We start from the raw sequence: 21,327 nt of genomic DNA, 5'->3' as shown, positions 1-21,327 counted from the left end.
AAAGGTGCAAATGAAGGTGGCCTAGCCCTCCTAGTTCTAAAATTATATTATAAAGTCATCAAAACTGTCTGGTACTGCCTAAGAAATAGAGTGGATGATCAGTGGAATAGACAGTGCAATAGCAGGAAATGATTATAGTAATTGGCTGTTTGATAAACCCAAAGAGTCCAGCTTTTGGGATAAAAACTTTCTCTTCGATAAAAAATGTTGGGAAAATTGAAGTTAGTGTGGCAGAAACTTGGATTAGACCAATACCTCACAGCATATACCAAGATAAGATTAAAATGGATACAGGATTTAGACATAAAAGACAATATTATAAGAAAAGTAGGAAATCAAAAAATAGTTTAGTTTACCTGTCAAATCTATGGAAGGGGAAGCAGTTTATGACCAAGGAAGAGATGGAGAACATCACTAAAAACAAACTACATTATTTTGATTACATTAGAAAGCTTTTGTACAGCAAAACCACTGTAACCAAGCTCAAAAGAGATGTAGCAAATTGGGAAACAATTTTTACAACTAGTATATCTGACAAAGGACTCATTTCTAAAATATATAGAGAACTGAGTCAAATTGACAAATGGTCAAAGGCTCTGCAAAGGCAATTTACAAATGAGGAAATCAAAGCTATCCATAGTCATATGAAAAATTGCTCTAAATCATTACTTATTAGAGAAATGTAAATTAAAGTGTCTCTGAGGTACCACCTCACACCTCTCAGACTGACCAATGTGAGAAAGGACAATGATCAATGTTGGAAGGGATGTGAGGAATCTGGGATACTAATCCATTATTGGCAGAGCTAAGAACTCATCCAACGTTTCTGGAGTAATTAGGAATTACACTCAAAAGGCAATAAAAACATGCATACCCTTTGATCCAGCAATACCACCACTGGATCTATACCCTGAAGAAATCATGAAAAAAGGTAAAAAAAAAAACATCACTTGTACAAAAATATTCATAGCAGCTCTATTTGTGGTAGCAAAGAATTGGAAATTGAGTGAATGTCCATCAACTGGGGAATGGCGGAACAAATTGTAGTATATGTACATTATGGAACACTATTGTTCTATTAGAAACCAGGAGGGATGGGAATTCAGAGAAGCTTGGAGGGATTTGCATGAATTGATGCTGAGTGAGATGACCTGAACCAGAAGAACATTGCACTCCACAACAGCAATATGGGGCTGATGATCAGCCTTAATGGACTTGCTCATTTCATTTGTGCAACAATCAGGGACAAATTGGGGGTGTCTGTGATGGAAAATAGCATCTGTACCTAGAGAAGAATACTGCAGTTTGAACAAAGACCAAAGACTATTACCTTTAATTAATTAATTAATTAATCAATTTATTTATTTATTAGTTTTTTGTAAGGCAAATTGGGTTAAGTGGCTTGCCCAAGGCCACACAGCTAGGTAATTATAAAGTGTCCGAGACTGGATTTGAATCCAGGTACACCTGACTCCAGGGCTGGTGTTTTATCCACTGTGAACCAAGCCACCCGTATTACCTTTAATTTAAAAAGAACCCTTATTTTATTATGCAATCTTGCTATCTCTTATATTTTATTTTTTTTCTTAAAGCTATGATTTCTCTCTCAACACATTCAATTTAGATCAATGTATAGCATGAAAACAATGTATAGAATAACAGACTGCCTTCTGTGGGGGTTGGGGGGGAACAAGTTTTGGGGAAAAATTGTAAAATTCAAAAATAAATAAATATATTTATTTTAAACCTTAAAAAAGGGAAGGAAGGCAAAAGTCATCAGACTTTGTGATTCTACATGAAGAAAGAGAACATTAAAAGGGAAGGTTGATGCAGCAACTTTCATTAGTTTCAACTGACCCATCTTCCATGGGAGGAAGTAGAGCCCTGGGAACATTTGCCTCAGACACTGCAGGCATAATAAGAACTAAAAAGTAAAAATGGGGTTTTGCCTATAAGTCATATGAGTTGTTTTGAGTCAGAGGAGAAAATATTCAAAGAGCAAACAAGATCAATCTTACCCTGCTCTTCCTCTAGCACTTGTGAGCACACTGCCTGAGGAGGGGAATTACATAGACAGTGGCTGAAATATGGCTTCATAGCCAAAGAGCTGAAACAGTTGGCTCAAGAGAGCTATAGCTCTTCCATACTCAGGAGAAGCTTATTCACCACAGTACCCACAAAACTGAATGATGGAGGTAGAAGAAGGAACTGATGGGTAAAACTGTAGTCCTCTCATCCAGGGGAGAGACTTACTAACCACAGATTTCCTTGTGGTTGTTGGACAGAGTATTAGGGAACACTGAAGAACAACTGGATGAGACATATGGTGAATCTTCTTTGCACAGAATTTTTTTTTAGGTTTTTGCAAGGCAAATGGGGTTAAGTGGCTTGCCCAAGGCCACACAGCTAGATAATTATTAAGTGTCTGAGGCCAGATTTGAAGCCAGGTACTCCTGACTCCAGGACCAGTGCTCTATCTACTGCACCACCTAGTCACCCCAAGAAGAATTTCTCTAGAAGAAAATGGAGCTCTGGATCATTGAAGGTATAAGTTGTCTCTCTTTATATCCTGGTCACACAGACTTCTATTAGGGTATCTTGGTCATACATATTTCCCAAACATATATATCACATACTTTATCCCTGTGTGTGTCTCTGTGATGTGTGTGTGTGTGTGTGTGTGTGTGTGTGTGTGTGTGTGTGTGTGTGTCTGCTCTTGTTATTTTCTTTTACTGCTCTCTCCAGTCTGGCCAAACCAGCCTCTCTGATGATCCCCATACATAACACTCTAACTCTGGTCTACTCAACTTCTGCACTAACTACAGTATATGTCTGGAATTCACTCCTATCTCACTTTTCATCTTTTCCATCTTCTGTCTTCATTTCTTTCTAAATTCTGTTCAATTGCAGCAATTCCAATTCTGTCTATATCCAGAGGAAATTTTAGAAAAAGGGAAAGTCCTACAATGTTCCAAACTATTCATATCAGCCTATTTTGTAGAGGCAAAGAATTGGAAACTGAGGGGATGCGTATCAATTGGGAATGGATAAACAAGTTATGGTACATGAATACCATGGAATATTATTGTTCTATAAGAAACCATAAAAGTCACTCTAGAGAAGCATTGAATGACTTACATGATCTGATGCTGAGGGAAAGGAGTAGAACCAAGAGGACAATGTACACATCAACAACAACATTGTGAGATGAACAAACTTGATGTAAGCAGCTCCTCTTAGCAGTTCAGAGAGCTAGGACAACCCTATTAGACCAGCTATGGACAATAACATCCCCATACAAAGGAAGAAAAACAAAACAAAATAAAACAAAACATACACACACACACACACACAACTCTCCAGAATCTGATGAACACTTTATAAAAAATAGCTTTTATTTATCTCTTTCCCTTAATCCTAATTCCTCATACTGAAAATAACTAATACTAATCTGTATACATGTTTATCAAAATATGTATGTACAATGCTAACCTGACTTTTTGCTGATGGGGAGTGGAAAGGGAGGGTGGAAGGAAATTTTGTAACCAAAAATATACATGTTCAGATGAATGAAAACAATAAACAATTTTTTAAAAATTCTGTTCAATTGAAACTTTCTATATTAAACCTTTCCTGAACTCCCAGTCACTAATGCCCTCTTTCATTCCCAAACAGTTTACCCAGTACTCATTGCATGTATGTATCTGTATATACATGTATGCATATATGTATGATACTTATATATAGTCTTTACATTTGAATATAAGCTTTTTGAAAACATGAATGGATCACAGCACATAGTAAAACATATATCATGCAATTATTAAATACTTGTTGATTAATTACAACTCCATGACAGCCTCAGTCTCAGTATTTATATGAGTGGGCTCAAATAAAAAAATAAAATGTTTTGTTCTTATTTTTATAACTATGCTATATCATTAAATGAATGCCTTTACTTGAACTAGGATGTTCTTGTCTAACTAGTTAGAGTAAGCACATTGGTGGGGACTTAAAGGAAATTTATGAGAAGAAATAGTCAAGAACCTCAAACTACAAGGAAGCTTGGAGAGATTATGAATTTTACTGCTAGTGCTCACATCTCTATCACAAATATGCTAAGTATGGAAGTTTATACTGCTCTAACCTCCCCTATAAAGAATGGTAATGGGGAGGCTAGGTGGTCCAGTGGATAGAATGTGGAGTCTGGAGTCAGGAAGACTCTCCTCCCTGAGTTCAAAATCTGGCCTCACGTTCTTACTAGCTGTGTGATTCTGGAGAAGACACTTCTCCCTGTTTGCTTCAGTTTCCTCAGTTGTAAAATTACCTGTAAAATTAACCCCTGCAATACCTATGCTAATAAAACACCAAATGGGGTCAGGAAGAATCAGAAAATAGTGAAACAATTGAGCAACAACAATCATGTCTTATTCATAACTTTTCACCATCCTCACCCAACACACACACACACACACACACACACACACACACACACACACACACACACAGTGCTCAGCACAGTGTAGACCCTTAAATAATGGTTGAATGAGTCTAAGTTTAAATGAATACAAGAAAAGCTTAATGTGTTTTAAAATAGCCAGGCATTACTTGAATTTTGCTCGGGCACACTACAGGCCAGACTAATTGAGGTTAACATGTAACCTCACTTAGTTGGCAAACCTATATTATCCCTCCCAGTTACAACTGCTATATATAAACCATCAGCAACATATCAAATGTCAAAAAAAAATTCTAGTAGTCCAATACCAGTCACGCCAATGTGCTATTCGAAAATCTGAACTTCGCCATAATCTGGTCAATTATTGTGCAATAAAGAGTTAAAATTTATATTCCCTCAAAGACAGTCATGCAAGCAGATTGAGATATTATATGGTTAAGAAAATACTAAATACTTTACATTCCTTGGACTGCAAGTGAACCTAGCCCAGTAAGCTCTGTGTATATATAATACCATGTATTTCTTGGCTTAGAGTGGTGGATTTGGAGATGCAGCTACACCTAGTGATCAGCAGCAGATCACAGCAGGAGGAATAGGGATTCAACTGCTAGCTGTGTTTGAAGGGAAGCAAGTCTAAATAATAATGATAATAACAATAATAATAATCATAATCATAATTAGAATTAGAATTAAACTTTTAAAGAATCTGTTCAGTGAAACCATACTTCCATTTAATTAAAAATTAGAAAAAAGACACTCTGATCGACTATAGAAAAAACAATTCTATTTTATATATGTTATCATTATATAGAACAGATATAAAAATATTAATGAAAATAAAAGCTAACTATAAAATACAAACAACAAAAATTCATAGTTGTACAATATAATTTCAATTGTGAGTATAATTTCCCATTTCTCTACTAAAAAAGATCACTGGTTTGAAGGTTTCTAAAAATTACTAATATATAGACTTTAAAATACATTCTGACTTTTTTGAAAGGTTTTATCATTAGCTTGCTAAAGAATATGAACAAGTAAGCATGATATATTAAATAAATCTCTATCACCTCAGTCACAATTTAAAATTATTACCATCAATGTTATGGCTACAATTATATTAGCAGATATTGATAGCAGATAGAAAACAATTTCTTTCTCATTTTAAGCACTAACTAAAGCCTGTAATAATCTGATATCTTCTCCAGATAAGGTTATTATTACATCATCTGTCACAAGTGATGGCTTAGGAAAGTCCAGAAGATCAGCATTCATGGCAGTAAAATCACCGTGTTTTTCTTTACTGTTTGAGTGGTTTTAGCTCAAAAGTTAAGAGCTGAATGAATGAATTTTATCATTATTTTATCATTACTTCATCTGAAGCCATTTCTTTAATGGGGAGATGCTATGGTAGGGACAGTTAGGTGGCACAATGAATAGAGTCACTTTCTTTTATTCAAATCTGTCCTGAGACACCTACTAGCTTTGTGACCCTGGGCAAGTCACTAAACCCTATTTGTCTCAATTTCCTCATCTGGAAAGTGAGCTGGAGAAGGAAATGACAAGCTATTCCAGTAATTTTGCCAAGAAAACTGAAAATGACTGAACAACCACGATGATGATACTGGTTTTGGAACTAAATCCTATTTGACTCAAACTACTAATATCATCTACAAAGTTCCAGCACTTAGTGTGTTGCAAACAATATTCACTTAAATGAAATATTAACTGGTGTCACTAAATGATCATGGTGGAATCAAACTCTGCTTTGGAGTTTCATGAGGCCTAAATCAAATGAAAATTATTCTGCATATCCCACTTATCTCCCAGGGTTGATGTGAGAATCAAATGAGACAACATTTATAAAGTTTTTTCTAACAGTTTTATGCTATTTTCTACCACATCTATTACAGATTTTTTTAATCACTCATCTCCCATCTTCTATCCATCTATTTCCTTCCTTTTTGTTCTCTCCCTTAATTATGCCTTAGCTTTAGCTGTGGTATCCACAGACATAGCTACAGTTCTAAGGAAGTGAATGACTAAAAGTTTCCTCTTCCACACCCTAACACCAATCTCCTCTTTATGCTGTTTTGCTACTCGGGTTTTTTGTTGACTTGGTTGAAGAATCTATGCAATACAGAAATTTAAGTGAAAAGGGGTTTGCTTTCTTATGAGATCCTTTCTTTGTTTTTTTTTTTCCTGTTTCCAAAATTTGAAATCACTGACAGTTTTTAAACAGGCTAATAATTTTTCTTGAGGCTTTAGCATGTCTTAAAATACTAAGGATAGTTTTAAAGGAAGTCCTTTTCCAAAGTGTACAGTGGTGTGTGGGATTTGGAGTCAGATAATCTGGGTTCAAATACTGGGGCTCTTAATACCAGAATGAGTCTTGACCAGTGCCTTAATCTCTCTGGGCCTCAGTTTCCAAATCTGCAAAAGGAGCAGATTAAACTAGGTCACTTTCTGACCTCCCTCCAGTTCTAAATTATATAATCCTTAGAATTAATTTAAAAGTTTTAATACTTTATTTGTACCAATAGCCATGTTATGACAATTCTGATAAACTAGCAACATTTCCATTTATTGGATGAAATATTCAGCCCCTAAACTTAAATTTTTCTTCCTCCATATAATTTGTATCCCAATGTCTCAATCATGATGACTGGGTAGAAGTGAAACAAACAATAAAAGGGAAACAGGATTGTCATAGAGTAGAAAGGTCACTTTGGGTGTCTGAGGACCTACTTGTAGGACAACTGATCTAAGGACAACACTTACTAGTCCTGTGACCATGGGAAGTCACTCATCTGTCCAAAACTCAATTTACTGATTCTTCAGATTTACATAACCTACCCTTCCACAAGGTCAGGATTCATTAAGAAAAAGCACATGAGATCTTTTGTTATTATTCATAATAATTTATAATACATTTCCTCACTATTACTGACAATCCCACATTATGTCATTTCCTATAGATTATTGGAATTTTCTCTCATTACACTGAGAAAAAATTTATATGACAGCACTTACTTTTGCAAAAGTTATCATAAAATGTCTAAATTATAACAAACTAACTTCTTTCAGAGCGCTAGAATTGGAAGATACCTCAAAGCCCAGATTGTTCAGAACTCTCATGTAAAAGATAAGAGCTCTGAGGCCCAAGGAGATTAAAAGACTTGACCCTAGGTCACACCCTTAACCGAAGAATTATTGTATCATATTCAGAATTTAAAGGATTTGAGATATATGTCAAAAATCATTGTTTAGAATAATTCTTTTAAATTGAGAAAAAACTGTGTAACTATAAAGTGACATTTACATTATCAATTTTTTTCTAGAAATCTTCAGTGCTATAGAATGTATAGATATTCTCAAAATGCTATTGCTAAAAACAATGGTTTCTCTCTTTATTTGATAAAGTTCAACAAATCAGTCTTACTAGCTAATAGATTTAACAATAGACATCCAGAATAGACAGAACCTCTAACTTTGAAATAAAAGCATTGTGTCAAAGAGAAATATTTTACCAACTATTTGCCAACTATTTGATTTTCTCAATCTGTAAAATAGAATTTCACATAAAAGCAGAAGAATTTCTATTCAGCCCTTACTCTTTGACTGTATACACTTTCGGGAATCTTTTTTTAAAGATTATCAAAAACTTGGGGAACCAAACATAGTAGGGTACCATGAAAAGTCTTCTAAAAGTAAAATATTTATATGAAACAGCTTCTTAATAGATCAAAATTATAATTTTTTAAAAAAAAATTGGTGTGTTTTACCTTATCATTATGAAAAAAAATCTGTTCTATCATTTGAGAGATGATCTCAGGAATTAATCTAAAATTTCATCTTTATCATTTCTGGATGAATATCCAGCTGATTTCAGATGTCATGGAAGCTTGATTAAAAAAATGTTCAGAGGAAGCTAGATGGCATAGTGGATAGAGCACTGGCCCTGGAGTCAGGAGTACCTGAGTTCAAATCCAGCCTCAGACACTTAATAATTACCTAGATGTGTGGCCTGGGTAAGCCACTTAACCCCATTTGCCCTGCAAAAACCTAAAAAAATAAAAATAAAATAAAGTTCCCATTCTGAAATCTTAGTTCCATAGAATGAGTTTTCCAAACATTTACAAGTTTAAGTACTGCTATATATTATCAAGTACATCAAATAAGATCTGATAATAAAATGAAATAATAAAGTAATAAATAAGTAAAATAATAAAATATATAAATTAAAATGAATAAAATAAATAAGAATTCATTTTAGATGAAAATATAATTATTAACAAAGCATAGCTTGAAAAATTATTTCCCGCCCCCTTCATCTCCTTTAGTCATTGTAAAATCTGAATAACCTTTAAAGCATTTAGAGGTTATTATTTATTTTTATTGAGCACCTACTATGTGCAAGAAACTATGTAGCAGGTGCTGCAGAACATAGAAACATGTGTGAGGTACAAGTTCTGCCCTCAACAATTCATGTCTATTTGTGGTGGAAAGCAGTCAGCTATAACATTTGAGACAAAATTTTGAAATAAAATTTTGGTCCATCAAAAATTCAAGATGATGGTCCTCTTCACTGATTTCCCCCCAAAACATGACATCCTGGGAAAAGAACTGAAATTCAAGTCAAAAGAGTTGGGTTCAAATTCTGAGTCAACTACTTGCTACCTGTGTGACTTTGGACAAGTCACTAGATGTCTCCAAAACTTAATTTCCTCCTTTGTAGAAGAACAAAGTTGGACTAGATGTTGTCTAAAAATAATTTCTAGCTCAAATCTATAATGCAACAAATATACCTGGCTTCTCCAAAGCACTAGATGGTATACCAATAAACTAATTCAAAGGGCATTACTATCCAAAGTGCTAAAAGCATTCAAAATAAAATATATCTTAAGAAAGTAGAAATAAAATCATTTTTATAGTTCAACATCTTCACTTTAAGTATATGCGTATAGCGTATACATACATACAACTATGTTGATGTTTATCTTTCATTCTCAAAGAGAACCATGGCATTACTCATATACATTTAAGCTATGTTCCATCTCAGCTTTTAATTCATTCCAAAATATTCAAGGAAAATTCTGGCTTTCGCAACAAAGCTTAATGTCAACAAATATAATACATAGTCATTAAATCACAAAAGAATATTTAAAGATAACAATTCTTAAAAAGTAAAAATAAAAAAATACTTCTCCAAAATGGTTGCTCAGAGGTTATTTCAGTTTAAGGTACTTATTTGAGGTACAAATCAAGGAAGGAAAACTGACAGTGGTGGCCACTTAAAAAAAAAAAAACCTGAATGTTACATAAATAGCAACGCTTTTAATGCATCCAATTTTTAAAATCCACTCAACTTGCATGTGCTGTAGCATAACTTTAAACAAATCACAAGAGGGAAATTATGGATCTTAATAAAGAAAAAGCCCTCTGTAATTTACACACTAAGCTTCAAACAGTAATGTAGCTGGTGACTTTCATGATACATTAACTGGGTAACTTCATGGTCAAGAATGCTGAACAGAACTTTGCATCAGTTCCCAACAGCATGCCTCTGTATCCTCCTGTTATATGCCATCATAATGTCTACAATGATCAGGATGTTAAGTAAAGACACTTAGAAATAGTATATTTGACTATATAGACTAAGTAGGTTGGAAAATTGGGGAAAGGTTGTTTTGGTTTTTGAAGGAAAAGAAAGCACATATCAGCAAAACTCCCTCAAACTCAGCTACAACTTTTCCTTGACTGCCAACTATGGTAAAGAGAACTGACTTCATATCAGCAATGTGCATTAGAGACCAACTCTCAGCAAACTTGACTAGTAGTCTCCAAAAGGTCAGTGATGCAAAGAAGCCCAGATGTCTGCAATTGCTATAAATGTGCTTAATGAGGACTGAAGTTGCCTCCATGAGAATTTTTTTAAAAAGCAAAATTATGAATATCTGCCACTTAAACTTATTCGAATCCATCACTTAAACTTATAAACCTTTGGAAATCAAAGTTCCAAATATCCATCATGGATTTTTCTATGGGGAGTTGGAGGAAAAAGAGAGCAAAAGGAGGAAAGATGTAGCACAAAACATAAGTGTTACTGTGTGTGTATATTTAGCTTGGGATACTTTATAAGATAAATGTAAATGACATTTGAAACTAAGTCAATCCAAAAGCTTCCACCAGGAACTCCTGGATGATCTCTAGAGGTTAGGTCTCTCTCTATATAAATACAGGACTGGATTCTCTCTCTCTATGTGTGTGTGTGTGTGTGTGTGTGTGTGTGTGTGTGTGTGGTCATATATACCTATACGCAGGTCAGCCTGCATAGTAACGGTAGGCAGTATCCTGCTCTCCTCCCAGCTAGGAAGTTCCTTGGGGGATCAGGGTCAGTATACCCTGACATAGGTCAGCTGTCATCTGGATACTGAAACACCATTTAACTGGAAGATGGGGCAGAAGAGAATGGTGAAAGGGGGAAGCAGTCCTCTATGCTGCTGCCTCCTCGAGTCTGGGGGGAGTGAGGGAGGGAGTTGGGTGGGTGTCTGCGGGCTTTACAGACTCCGGGAGATTTCCAACCCTCTCTGGGAGAGATGAAGTTTCCGTTTTCCTTTCCCAAGGCCGACACGCGGCAGCAGTCTTGCCCGATGCTGATCGGGGCCCGGGGAAGGGGGCGGAGGGAGCGACTTGGTTCCCCACCCCCCACCCCCAGCAGCCGCCAGCTGGCTGCCAAATCCCAGCTGAGCAAAGCGTGCCGCCAGCCCAGTAAGTCGGAGCGACTCTTGCCCCAGACAGTGTGCACTGAGATCAGAGGCGAACGCACATAAACTTAACCCCCAATGGCCTCCTCTTTGCAATACCAAACTTTTCCCTTAAGAAAAAAACAAAGAAAAAAAAAGAAAAGTTTTGGTTGTTTGTGTTTCGGAAGCAGTGCCACCTCAGTGTCTTTGAGGGAGAGGAGGGGAGGGACAAGGTGCTCCAGGGAAGAGGGTCCTTGTTTGGGGGAGGCTCGGCTAGGGCCGGAGACTCTCAAGTTTGCCTCCCCAACTCCTCCTCTCCTTCCTTTCCTCCACAAGCTCAACCCAGCCCGTCTAACGGAAAAGGCATCATGCCCGGAGCTTCGCCTTGCTCCCTCCCTCCCCCAGCTGAAGCACTCAACTCCCCCATTCTCCAACTCTTCCGGAAACTGCAGACTACTCAAGGGTTGTCCCCCCAAACACACACACACACACACACACACACACACACACACACACACACGCATTTGAACTCCAGTCCTCAAGCTCCGAGACTCAAGGAAAAAATAACAACAAAAATCCAAACACCAAAAAAAAGAAACAAGAGCTTTCCTTACCTGAGAATGTCTCCCCTCCGGCAGTTAGCAAAAGTCCAAGCAAAGTCGCCAGCCAAGTTCCAACGCGCCCCATTTTTCTGATTCCAGGCTGGGCCCACCAAAAGCTGCCCGGGGCTGGGGTAGATCAGGGTGGGGGGGGGGGTGTGAAACGGGACGTGGGGGTGGCTTGTTTGAAGAGAGAGAAAGGAGGGAAAGAGAAAAGTGGCAACAGTTGCAGAAGTCCGAAACTCTGGAGCCTCCCGGGGCAAGGGGTAGAGAGGGTCCTCAGACCTCTCCCCCTGCCCCAGCCACCCCCCCCCCCCAGATGGCTTCTTTGCTCTTCTTGCAGTCGGGGTGCCCAAAGCCTCCCCGCGGCTGCCTCCAGCAGCTCCTGCGCCTTTCCCTGGGTTCCTCCGCTCGGGATTCTGGCCGCGGCGGAGGCGCCCGCCGTGGCCGTGGCCGTGGCCGTGGCTCTTGGCGCTCCCCCCCACAGCCCGCCGCTCCTGCGGTTCGGGCCCCGGAGAGCTCCCGCTGCGCGCCGGCGCCCCTCGCCTCCCGGGGCGCTGAGCTGCCGGGGCTCCGCTCCGTCCGCTCTTGCCTCTTTCTCCCCCAACTGACTCGCGGTGCCCCCGGCAGGCAGGCTAAAGAGAGCTCCCACGTCACGCCCAGGCTCGCCGGCGCCGCGGCTGCCCCGCTAGAGGGCGTGTGCGGACCGGGCCGGGCCGGGCCGGACAGGACCGGGGCCGGGCTCCCCCGCCGCCCCCCGGACCCGGGCCGTGCCCTCCCTCGCCGCGCCGCGCTCTCCAAGGGCGCTCCGGGAGCGCCGCTGTCTGGGGATCTCAGAGGCCGGAGCAGCTGCTGCTGGGGCCGCCTGCGAGCCTCGCGCGCCGCAGAAGCGCGGGGAAATGCATTTTCCACCCCTCTTTTCCTTTTTCCTGCCTCCCCCTCCGTTTTCTATTTTTGCAGCTGGCTTCGGGGAGAAGCTGTGCAGTGCCTCCCGGGTCACAGGAAGCTACACTTTCTGAAGCCAAATGAGAGTAGAGGGGCCCGGGGTTCCCAAATCCTGTCGCGGGCAGCCCACCCTGGAGGCACTGTGCCTCAGGACCCTCTCTGCACACTTAGTAAGAGATGGAAGCTTTACCCAAAAAGTTAGAGGCTCCACATCCCCTACAGCAGGGGTGGCAAACAGAAACACGCAAGCTAGAGGAGACTTTTGCTGTGGTCCGCCGGGGTGCGGGGGCACCTCCTCCCTCTTCCCCACTACGGAGGTGCTCAGAAGGATGCAATGGGGAAGAGAATCCACCAAGAGCATAACATCTTCAGAGAATCAAATAGAGATTAGCTTTGAACTCAAATGCCCGGTTACAACAGAGCAAAAACAACCAGACTCCCAACATTCGGCTCCCGGAGCTTGGGTTTTAGACAGCCTGAGACCAGTGCGTGCGGAAATACCTGTCATTGTTATCCTGCTAGGGGAGTAATTGAGCCAAGCAAGTGCCACCCGTCCCTGGGGAGAAACCTCCAGCTCACTCCGAGCACTGATGAGACCCCTAAGAAGACAAGGCACCCTTCCTTTTCTGCCCTACCTTGGTCCGATAGCGCTATGGATCGCGATCAGATTTGGCAGTGAGAACGTGTAGGTGTTCCGAAAGCTCCTGCCAGTTTGCACAGCGCTGTTTGCCCAAGGCAGCCTGGCACCAGAGCAATCAGATCCATAGCAGGGGGGTCAGCAGTCAAGGAATTCGGGAATTCTGAAACCTTCCATACAGATAGGAATGCAGCTTGCTTTCTTTTCTATTCTCTCTCTCTCTCTCTCTCTCTCTCTCTCTCTCTCTCTCTCTCTCTCTCCCTCCCTCCTTCTGGCCAATATATGTGAGATATTGGAAAGCAGCCTCCTAGGAGATGAAGTTCACTCCAAATATGAATGATTAGGTAACAATACAATATTATGCTTCTGTACAAACTTGGATAAATGGGGCAGGGATAAATTGAAAGGAATCCTCTGGTTCCTTCATAGTTTCCCTGCAGTGCTGAACTTCGTACTACTCTAAGAAAACCGTTGCAATAAATGAAACTCTATAGTGCTCCAGGAAAAAAAAATCTGTCAATTTTAGAAAATAAAAAGTGGCCTGTGGCCACCCTCAATTTTGTAATAAATATAGAAGAGAATACTGAGTCAATATCCTTGTAATAACTAAAGAAGAGTATATTGAGCCATCCACCTTCCAAAGTCAGGGCTGTAGACCCTCGCCTTATAAGAGACTGTAAGAGGAAAGTTTAGTCAGAAGTCAAATCTGATAGATTTTATTCTTTGTGGGAAGCACAAGACATTCCTTAAAATATCAGTCATTTCATAGGAATTATCAATAAAAACAACCAAGGAAATTAAATGAAGATTTTCTTTTTTTTTTTTTATCCCTGATAGTCATGTATGCCTTCCAGTTCATCTCTTAATTCAGGAAGCATTTATAAACACTATATGTCAGATATTGTACCAGATGCTGGAATATAAGGCAAAGCAAAGCATTTGAATTGATGGAAGGGGGAGGCATACATGAAAGCTAACTATACAGAAAATAAAAGCATGGTCATTTTCAAAGGGGATATATCTCAAATAGAACTAAGTTAAACCTTGAAGGGAACTAGGGATTCCAAGAAGTGAGGAAGGAGACTGACCCCTGAGCCAAGTCTTCAAAAGCATAGCAACAGTGCAAGAGATTAATTTCCCCACCTTATAGAAGCCTGCTCTTGGAAAAGTATGTATGTCAGAAAAGGAAATGCCTTGGAGAGGCATGGGCAGACATTCTTAAAGGTTCTAGTCTACTAACTATCTAGGCAGCTAAGTGGTGCAATGGAGATGGTATGCTGGGCCAATAGTCAGGAAGGATCATCTTCTGAGTTCAAAGTTGACTTCAGACACTTTTTTCTGAATGATCCCAGACAAATCATTTAATCCTGTTTGCCTCAGTTTCCCCAACCGTAAAAAAAAGCTGGAGAAGGAAATGGCAAACCACTCCAATGTTTTTGCTAAGGTCATAAAGAGTCAGACCCAGGTGAACAACAACTATTAATCATTTGGTTGAATAATAGCCTCTTTGACTACATTTGTGGAGCTGGAACTACAAAAAGGCACTAGACTCTACTTCTTGATGTGACTTCTACCTCCCTGATAACATCTGGTTGAAGACTGTGGTTAGGGGAGAAATCCTGATGAGGACAACATGGGACCCCCCTTCATTCTTTGTTTCAGTGTTTATTCTTTCATTTTAGATGAAGGAAGGTAGAGTTTTGTATTGGGAGAGCAAGTCACCCAAATGATAGGAATCTATCTGGTTTTGAAGAGCAGTATTGGTTTTGCTACTTAGTCCAGATATAAGATGATATGATGATTTTCCAACAGGAATGGCACCTTTGGATATGAACTTGATTGGTCTTGGATATGAACTTTTTGCTATCTAGAAACTGTTTCAAGTCTGAACCCATTCTCCCCAGAAGGGGAGGGTATGTTGCCCAGATATTGAGGAGAAATGTTTGTTCTTGTTTCTCTTTGAAGCAAATATGGAAAAGCTGATTGATGCTAGCTAGTTAAATGGAACTAGGGTGATATTCACTGATAGTCAACAGTAGGGAGGATGAAGGTTTGTGCTGATTTGTTCTTGTTTTTCTTCAGTCATTTCCAAGTCTTTATGAGAGCAATTGGGATTTTCTTGGCAAAGATATTGGACTGGATCCATTTTCTTCTCTAGCTCATTTTCCATATGAGGAGACTAAGGCAAATGGGGTTAAGTGACTTTTCTGAGGTCACATAGCTAGTAATTGTCTGAAGCCAGATTTGAACTAAAGAAGATGCGTCTTCCTGAATCCAGGTCCAGTACTCTATTAGCACTTGTCAAAAATTCAGCTACTTTCATTTTATAGATCAAGAAACTGAAGCCCAGAGAGGTGAAGAGACTTGTCCAAGACCATTATCTGGTTGCTTATTCTTGGATGTGTTAGTATTGGTTATCAAGATAGAACTCCCCCCCCCCCCCCAAAGAAAAAGAAAAGGGGCAGCTAGGTGGCATAGTGGATAAAGCACTGGCCCTGGAGTCAGGAGTACCTGGGTTCAAATCCGGTCTCAGACACTTACTAATTACCTAGCTGTGTGGCCTTGGGCAAGCCACTTAACCCTGTTTGACTTACAAAAAAAAAGATAGAACCCTGTGATCGTGTCAGGATACAAAGGTAATGCCTATGATCAGAGTTCCTCCTTACTGTTATCCAAAAAACAAATGATCATAAGTTAAAAGGGACCTTGAAAATCATCTAATCACTTTGCAGGTGAAGAAACTGAGGACAAGAAAGGTTAACAGAAAAGTTAGGATTCACACATCTAAAACGTTTCCTACTCCTCTCTTGCCCCCTTTCTTCTCCCTTCCCTGGTACTTCCCTGCTCAATCAGTTGTGCTAAAATGAATGTGTTATAAAGTCATTACACCTTTGTAGAAACCTGCTACCCCAGTCAAGGTATTTTAACACTCTCTACTCAAAGAATTTTAGAAAACAAGAGAGAGGTCGAAATTTGGAGAAAGAGGTATTCCTTTTTCTAGGGTTCTGATCTTGGCAATAAAGTCACTCTGCCTCCTTTGCCTAAAGTTAAAGTTGGCCTTGCTTGGAAGAGACACTATGCTAGTGACATCTAGGTATTTTAGAGTTCTGAAAGAATTGGTCTCCTATACTATTGCACAGTACATTATAATGAAGTTTTATTATGTCTATGTCAGAGATAGTAAGTGAAGTGGGTATTCAAAACTAGTTTTACTATTTCTAAGTAATTGAATTTTTTTTTAATGTTTGGTTTCTACTTAAATTAAATTACTTATTTGATGCCATACCAAACTACCAAAAATTATTTTCCAGATCTAAAAAAATAGTAACAAAATTCATCTGGAGAAACAAAAGATTAAGACTATCAAGGGAATTAATAAAAAAAATGCAAAAGAAGGTGGCCTAGATGTACCAGATATAAAACTATATTATAAAGTGGCAGTCATATTCCCCAATTGATAAATGGTCAAAAGATATGAATAGACAGTTTTCAAATGAAGAAATTAAAGCTATACATAATCATATGAAAAATGCTCCAAATCATTATTGATCAGAGAGATACAAATTAAAACAACTATGAGGTATCACCTCACACCTATTAGATTGACTAGGATGACAAAAAGGGAAAATGATCGATGTTGGAAAGGTTGTGGGAGAATTGGGACATTAAAGCATTGCTGGTGGAGTTGTGAACTGATCCAAACATTCCGGGGAGCAATATGGAACTGTACCCAAAGAGTATTAAACTGTTCAAACACAAACAGCAATTCTAATTCTAGACCAATATCCAGAAGAAATCATAAAACATGGGAAAAGTCCTACATGTTCCAAAATATTTATAGTAGCTCTTTTTGTAGTGGCAAAGAATTGGAAATTGAGGGGATACCCATCAATTGGGGAATGGTTAAACAAGTTATGGAATACTATTGTTCTAGAAGAAACCATAAATGATGAAATTCTAGAGAAGTATGGAAGGAATTACAGAATCTGATGCTGAGTGAAGGGAGCAGAACCAAGAGAATAATGTAAGCATTAACAATAACATTGTGAGATGATCAACCCAACTGCTTTCTCCAGTTCAGAAGACCAGGATGACCCTATTAGACCAGTTATGGACAATGCTACCCCCATTCAGAGGAAGAAAAACAAAACACAAAAAAATCCTTCAGAATATGATAAACTCTACATTCACTTTGAAAAAAAATTCTCTTATGTACTTCTTTCTCTTAATCCTAATTCCTCAAACTAAAAATGACTAATCTGTAAACATGATTGACAAAAATGTGTATGTAGAATATTAACCTGACTGTTCACCACTGAGGGGAGGGGAGGAAAGGAGGGTAGAAGGCAATTTTGTAATTTAAAAATATACAAATGCCTATTGATTAATGTTGAAAAACCTTTATAACATATATTTGGAAAAATAAAATATCAATTAAAAATAAAATACAGTGGCAGTCATCAAAACCGTCTGGTACTGGCTAAGAAATAAAGTAGTGAATCAGTGTAACAGATTAGGTATAAAAGAAACATTAGTAAATGACTATGACAATCTGCTGTTTGATAAACCTGAAGATTCTAGCTTCTGGGACAAGAACTCACTATTTGACAAAAACTATTGAGAAAACTGGAAAATAGTAGGGTGGAAACTAAGGATAGACCCATATCTCACACCCTATACCAAAATAAGGTCAAAATGGGTACATGATTTTGATAATACCTTAAGTCAATTGGTTTTTGTCCTTCATTATTGAAGAAGACCAAGATGACGTCACTGTGTGAGTCAAATTGCAGTGTATCTGACTGTGACTGATCAGACCTAATACAAACTTGGAAGGCTCTACCACAAGTCAGGCACAGATAGTTCATGTGAATGGTATTTTCTCTAAACCTATATATGTTATGTTTCCATTGAGCTGTTTCAATTCTACCTTCCTCATAGGGTGCTATACCTTCTCTGATGAGGACATGTCAGTGTCTTCCATGTTGTATAATCAGTCCTAATGTTCTTAAGAGTTCTTCAACATGTCCCAGTATCGCTTCTTCTGATCCCCTTGTGAGCACTTGTCGTGTGTGAGTTCTGTGTAAAATAATCCCTTTGGCATGCTTACTTCTGGCATTCTAACAACATGACCAGACCATTGTACTTGCACTCTCTGTAGTAATGTTGGGATGCTAGGCAGTTTAGTTTGAGAAAGGACTTCAGTGATTAGTATCTTCTCCTGCCAGGTGATCTTCAGAATCCTCCTAAGACAATAAGTAAATTAGGAAAACAAGGAGTAGTGTATCCATCAGAGCTAAGGGGATTGGGAGAAGGTTATGACAAAACCAGACATAGAAAACATTGCAAAATGGATAATTTCAACTACATTAAATTTAAAAAGGTTTTGCACAAATGAAACCAATACAATCAAGATTAGAAAGAATACAATAAGCTGGGAAATAATTTTCACTATTATGAACTATAATGTTTTTGATAAAGGACTCATTTCTAAGATTTATAGAGAACTGAGTCAAATTTATAAGGATACAAGTCATTCTCCAATTGATAAATGGTCAAAGGATATGAATGGTTTTCAGATGAAGAAATTAAAGCTATCTATAGACATATGAAAAAATACTCTAAATCGTTACTGATTAGAGAAATGAAAATTAAAACAACTCTGAAGTACCACCTCATAGCTAAAATGCTCAAAAAAGAAAAATGATCAATGTTGGAGATGATGTGGGAAACCTGGGGACACTAATGGGCTGTTTGTTGATGGAGGTATGAACTAATCCAACCATTCTGGAGACCAATTTGGAACTATATCCAAAGGGCAATAAATGTGCATACTCTTTGATCCATCATTACTACAACTAGGTCTATAACCCAAATATGTCATAAAGGGGGAAAAGCCACATATGTACAAAATATTTATAGAAGTTCTTTTTTTAGAGACAAAGAATTGAGAATTGAGGAGATGCCCATTAATTGGAGAATGGCTGAACAATTTGTGGTATATGAATGTGATGGAGTACTATTGTTCTGTAAGAAATCTTGAATAATTGACCTTCAGAAACCCTGAAAAGACTTGCATGAACTGATGCCGAGTAAAATGAGCAGAACCAAGAAAACACTGTACACATCAATAACAACTTTGTGAGATAGTCAACTATGATGGATTTAGCTCCTCTCAATGCTCAAAAGATAATTTTAAAAGACATGTGATGGAAAATACCATCCGCATCCATAGAAAACTATGGATTCTGAAAGTAAACCAAAAAGCATACTATGTTCACTTTTTCAAATTTCTTTGGTTTTTTTCTCTCTTCCATATGGATTTTTCCCCTTTAGATCTACTTCTTCTTTCATAACATGACTAATATGAAAAAATATTAAGCATGATTATACATGTATAAACTATCATATTACTTGCTATCTTTGGGAGTGGGGAGCTAAGGGAGGGTGGTAGAAAAATGTGGAACTCAAAATGCTTACAAAAAGATGACTGTTGAAAACTATATTTGGGAGTAGCTAGGTAGCACAAGGATAGTGCACCGACTCTGAAGTCAAGGGGACCTGAGTTCAAATCCAACCTCATTCACATAATAATTACCTAGCTGTGTGATCTTGGGCAAGTCACCTAAGCTCATTGACTTATAAGAAAAAAAGAAAGAAAATTATCTTTGTATGTAATTGGGAAAAGTAAAATGAAATAGCATTTAAAATTGAAAATGTTTAATGAGGGAGTTTAAATTTGGCTGAAATTAAATTTGGAAATCACTTATCTCTATGCTTTCTATATCTTTATTATTAATAAGATAAAAATGGCTATAGTTGGTTGCCTACTACTTTTATCTTTATCAGTTGTAAACATTTTTTTTATCAGCTTTTGTCCCAGTAAATTTTTATATCTTTTTTTTAAACTCATGCTAGGTAGGAAGCATAAAAGAAAGATAGCCAAGCTAAATGCAATAATACAATCTAGGTTAATGCCAAATAGTATGGTCTTTATATAAAATGACAGTACTATTCTATCAAACAGGAAGCATTTGAATTTTTTCCCCAATCAGTAGATAAACATATATTAAGCATCATGTGGCAAGCACTGGGCATACAAAAAAAGGGACAATAGATAGCCACTACTCAAGAAGCACACAGTCTAAAGTAGGAACAAACATTTAAGCAATAATGTATTATAAAACTAGATACAGAATATGTTGGAAATAGCAGAGGGAAAGCATTATAAATAAAAAGCATGGGAAAAATATCCTAAGCTAGGTTTGACTTGAAAGAAGTCAGGAAAGCTAGGAAGTAAAGAGGAAGAGAGAGTTTTCTAGGCATGAGGAACACTCAGTGAAACATATCTATTATTGCTCCAGCTGTCTAATCATCTTTTATAAAGAAGAATACTCATTTACAGAATTACTGATTAAAGCCAGTACATTTATTATTTGCATGAACCTAAGGAAGTCATTTAATCTCAATCATTCTTAGTTTTCTCATCTATAAAATAACAACATCCATCTCACAGAGCTTTAGTGATTATATATATATATATATATATATATATATTCAAATTCATAGACATATATATATATATATATGTATATATATGTGTATATATATATATATATATATATATATATATACACACACATATATATATAAACTTCAGAAAAACAAAGCCAACATTAGGAATGTTTGAAGAACATTCCTAAATGTTAGGAATTATCCATAAAGCTAGAAGGAAGTTCAAAGTGCATCTAATGAAAAATCTCATTTTATTGATGAAGAAAGCATAAGTGTCTTTCTCAAAGTCTCACAGAAAGTAAGATATCTATCCAGGTCATGAATTTTCATGTCTCAAGAATACTACTGCAGAGCCCTTTCCACTGTTTTAATCTGTCTTTCCCTCTAATGGCTAGAGCCAAAACAAGCAGTCAGAAAGGGCTTTTC

At 38.0% G+C, this 21,327-nt stretch overlaps 1 protein-coding gene across 1 annotated transcript in view; it reads right to left on the bottom strand.

The window, feature by feature from the left end:
* PTPRM (protein tyrosine phosphatase receptor type M) overlaps positions 1 to 12,257 on the bottom strand; it is a 1,090,562-nt gene extending 1,078,305 nt beyond the window's left edge. Inside the window, exon 1 of the mRNA XM_074202077.1 lies at positions 11,820 to 12,257. Within this exon, the coding sequence (XP_074058178.1) occupies positions 11,820 to 11,892 (73 nt within the window). The 5' untranslated portion in view covers positions 11,893 to 12,257. The remainder of the gene's footprint in view (positions 1 to 11,819) is intronic.
* Between the last annotated feature and the right edge of the window lie 9,070 nt (positions 12,258 to 21,327).

This window comes from Macrotis lagotis, chromosome X, assembly GCF_037893015.1.
Source record: "Macrotis lagotis isolate mMagLag1 chromosome X, bilby.v1.9.chrom.fasta, whole genome shotgun sequence".
In the NCBI taxonomy this organism is placed as follows: domain Eukaryota; kingdom Metazoa; phylum Chordata; class Mammalia; order Peramelemorphia; family Peramelidae; genus Macrotis; species Macrotis lagotis.
Note: the sequence above shows the minus strand (reverse complement) of the source record. Positions and strands in the feature narration are given on the sequence as shown.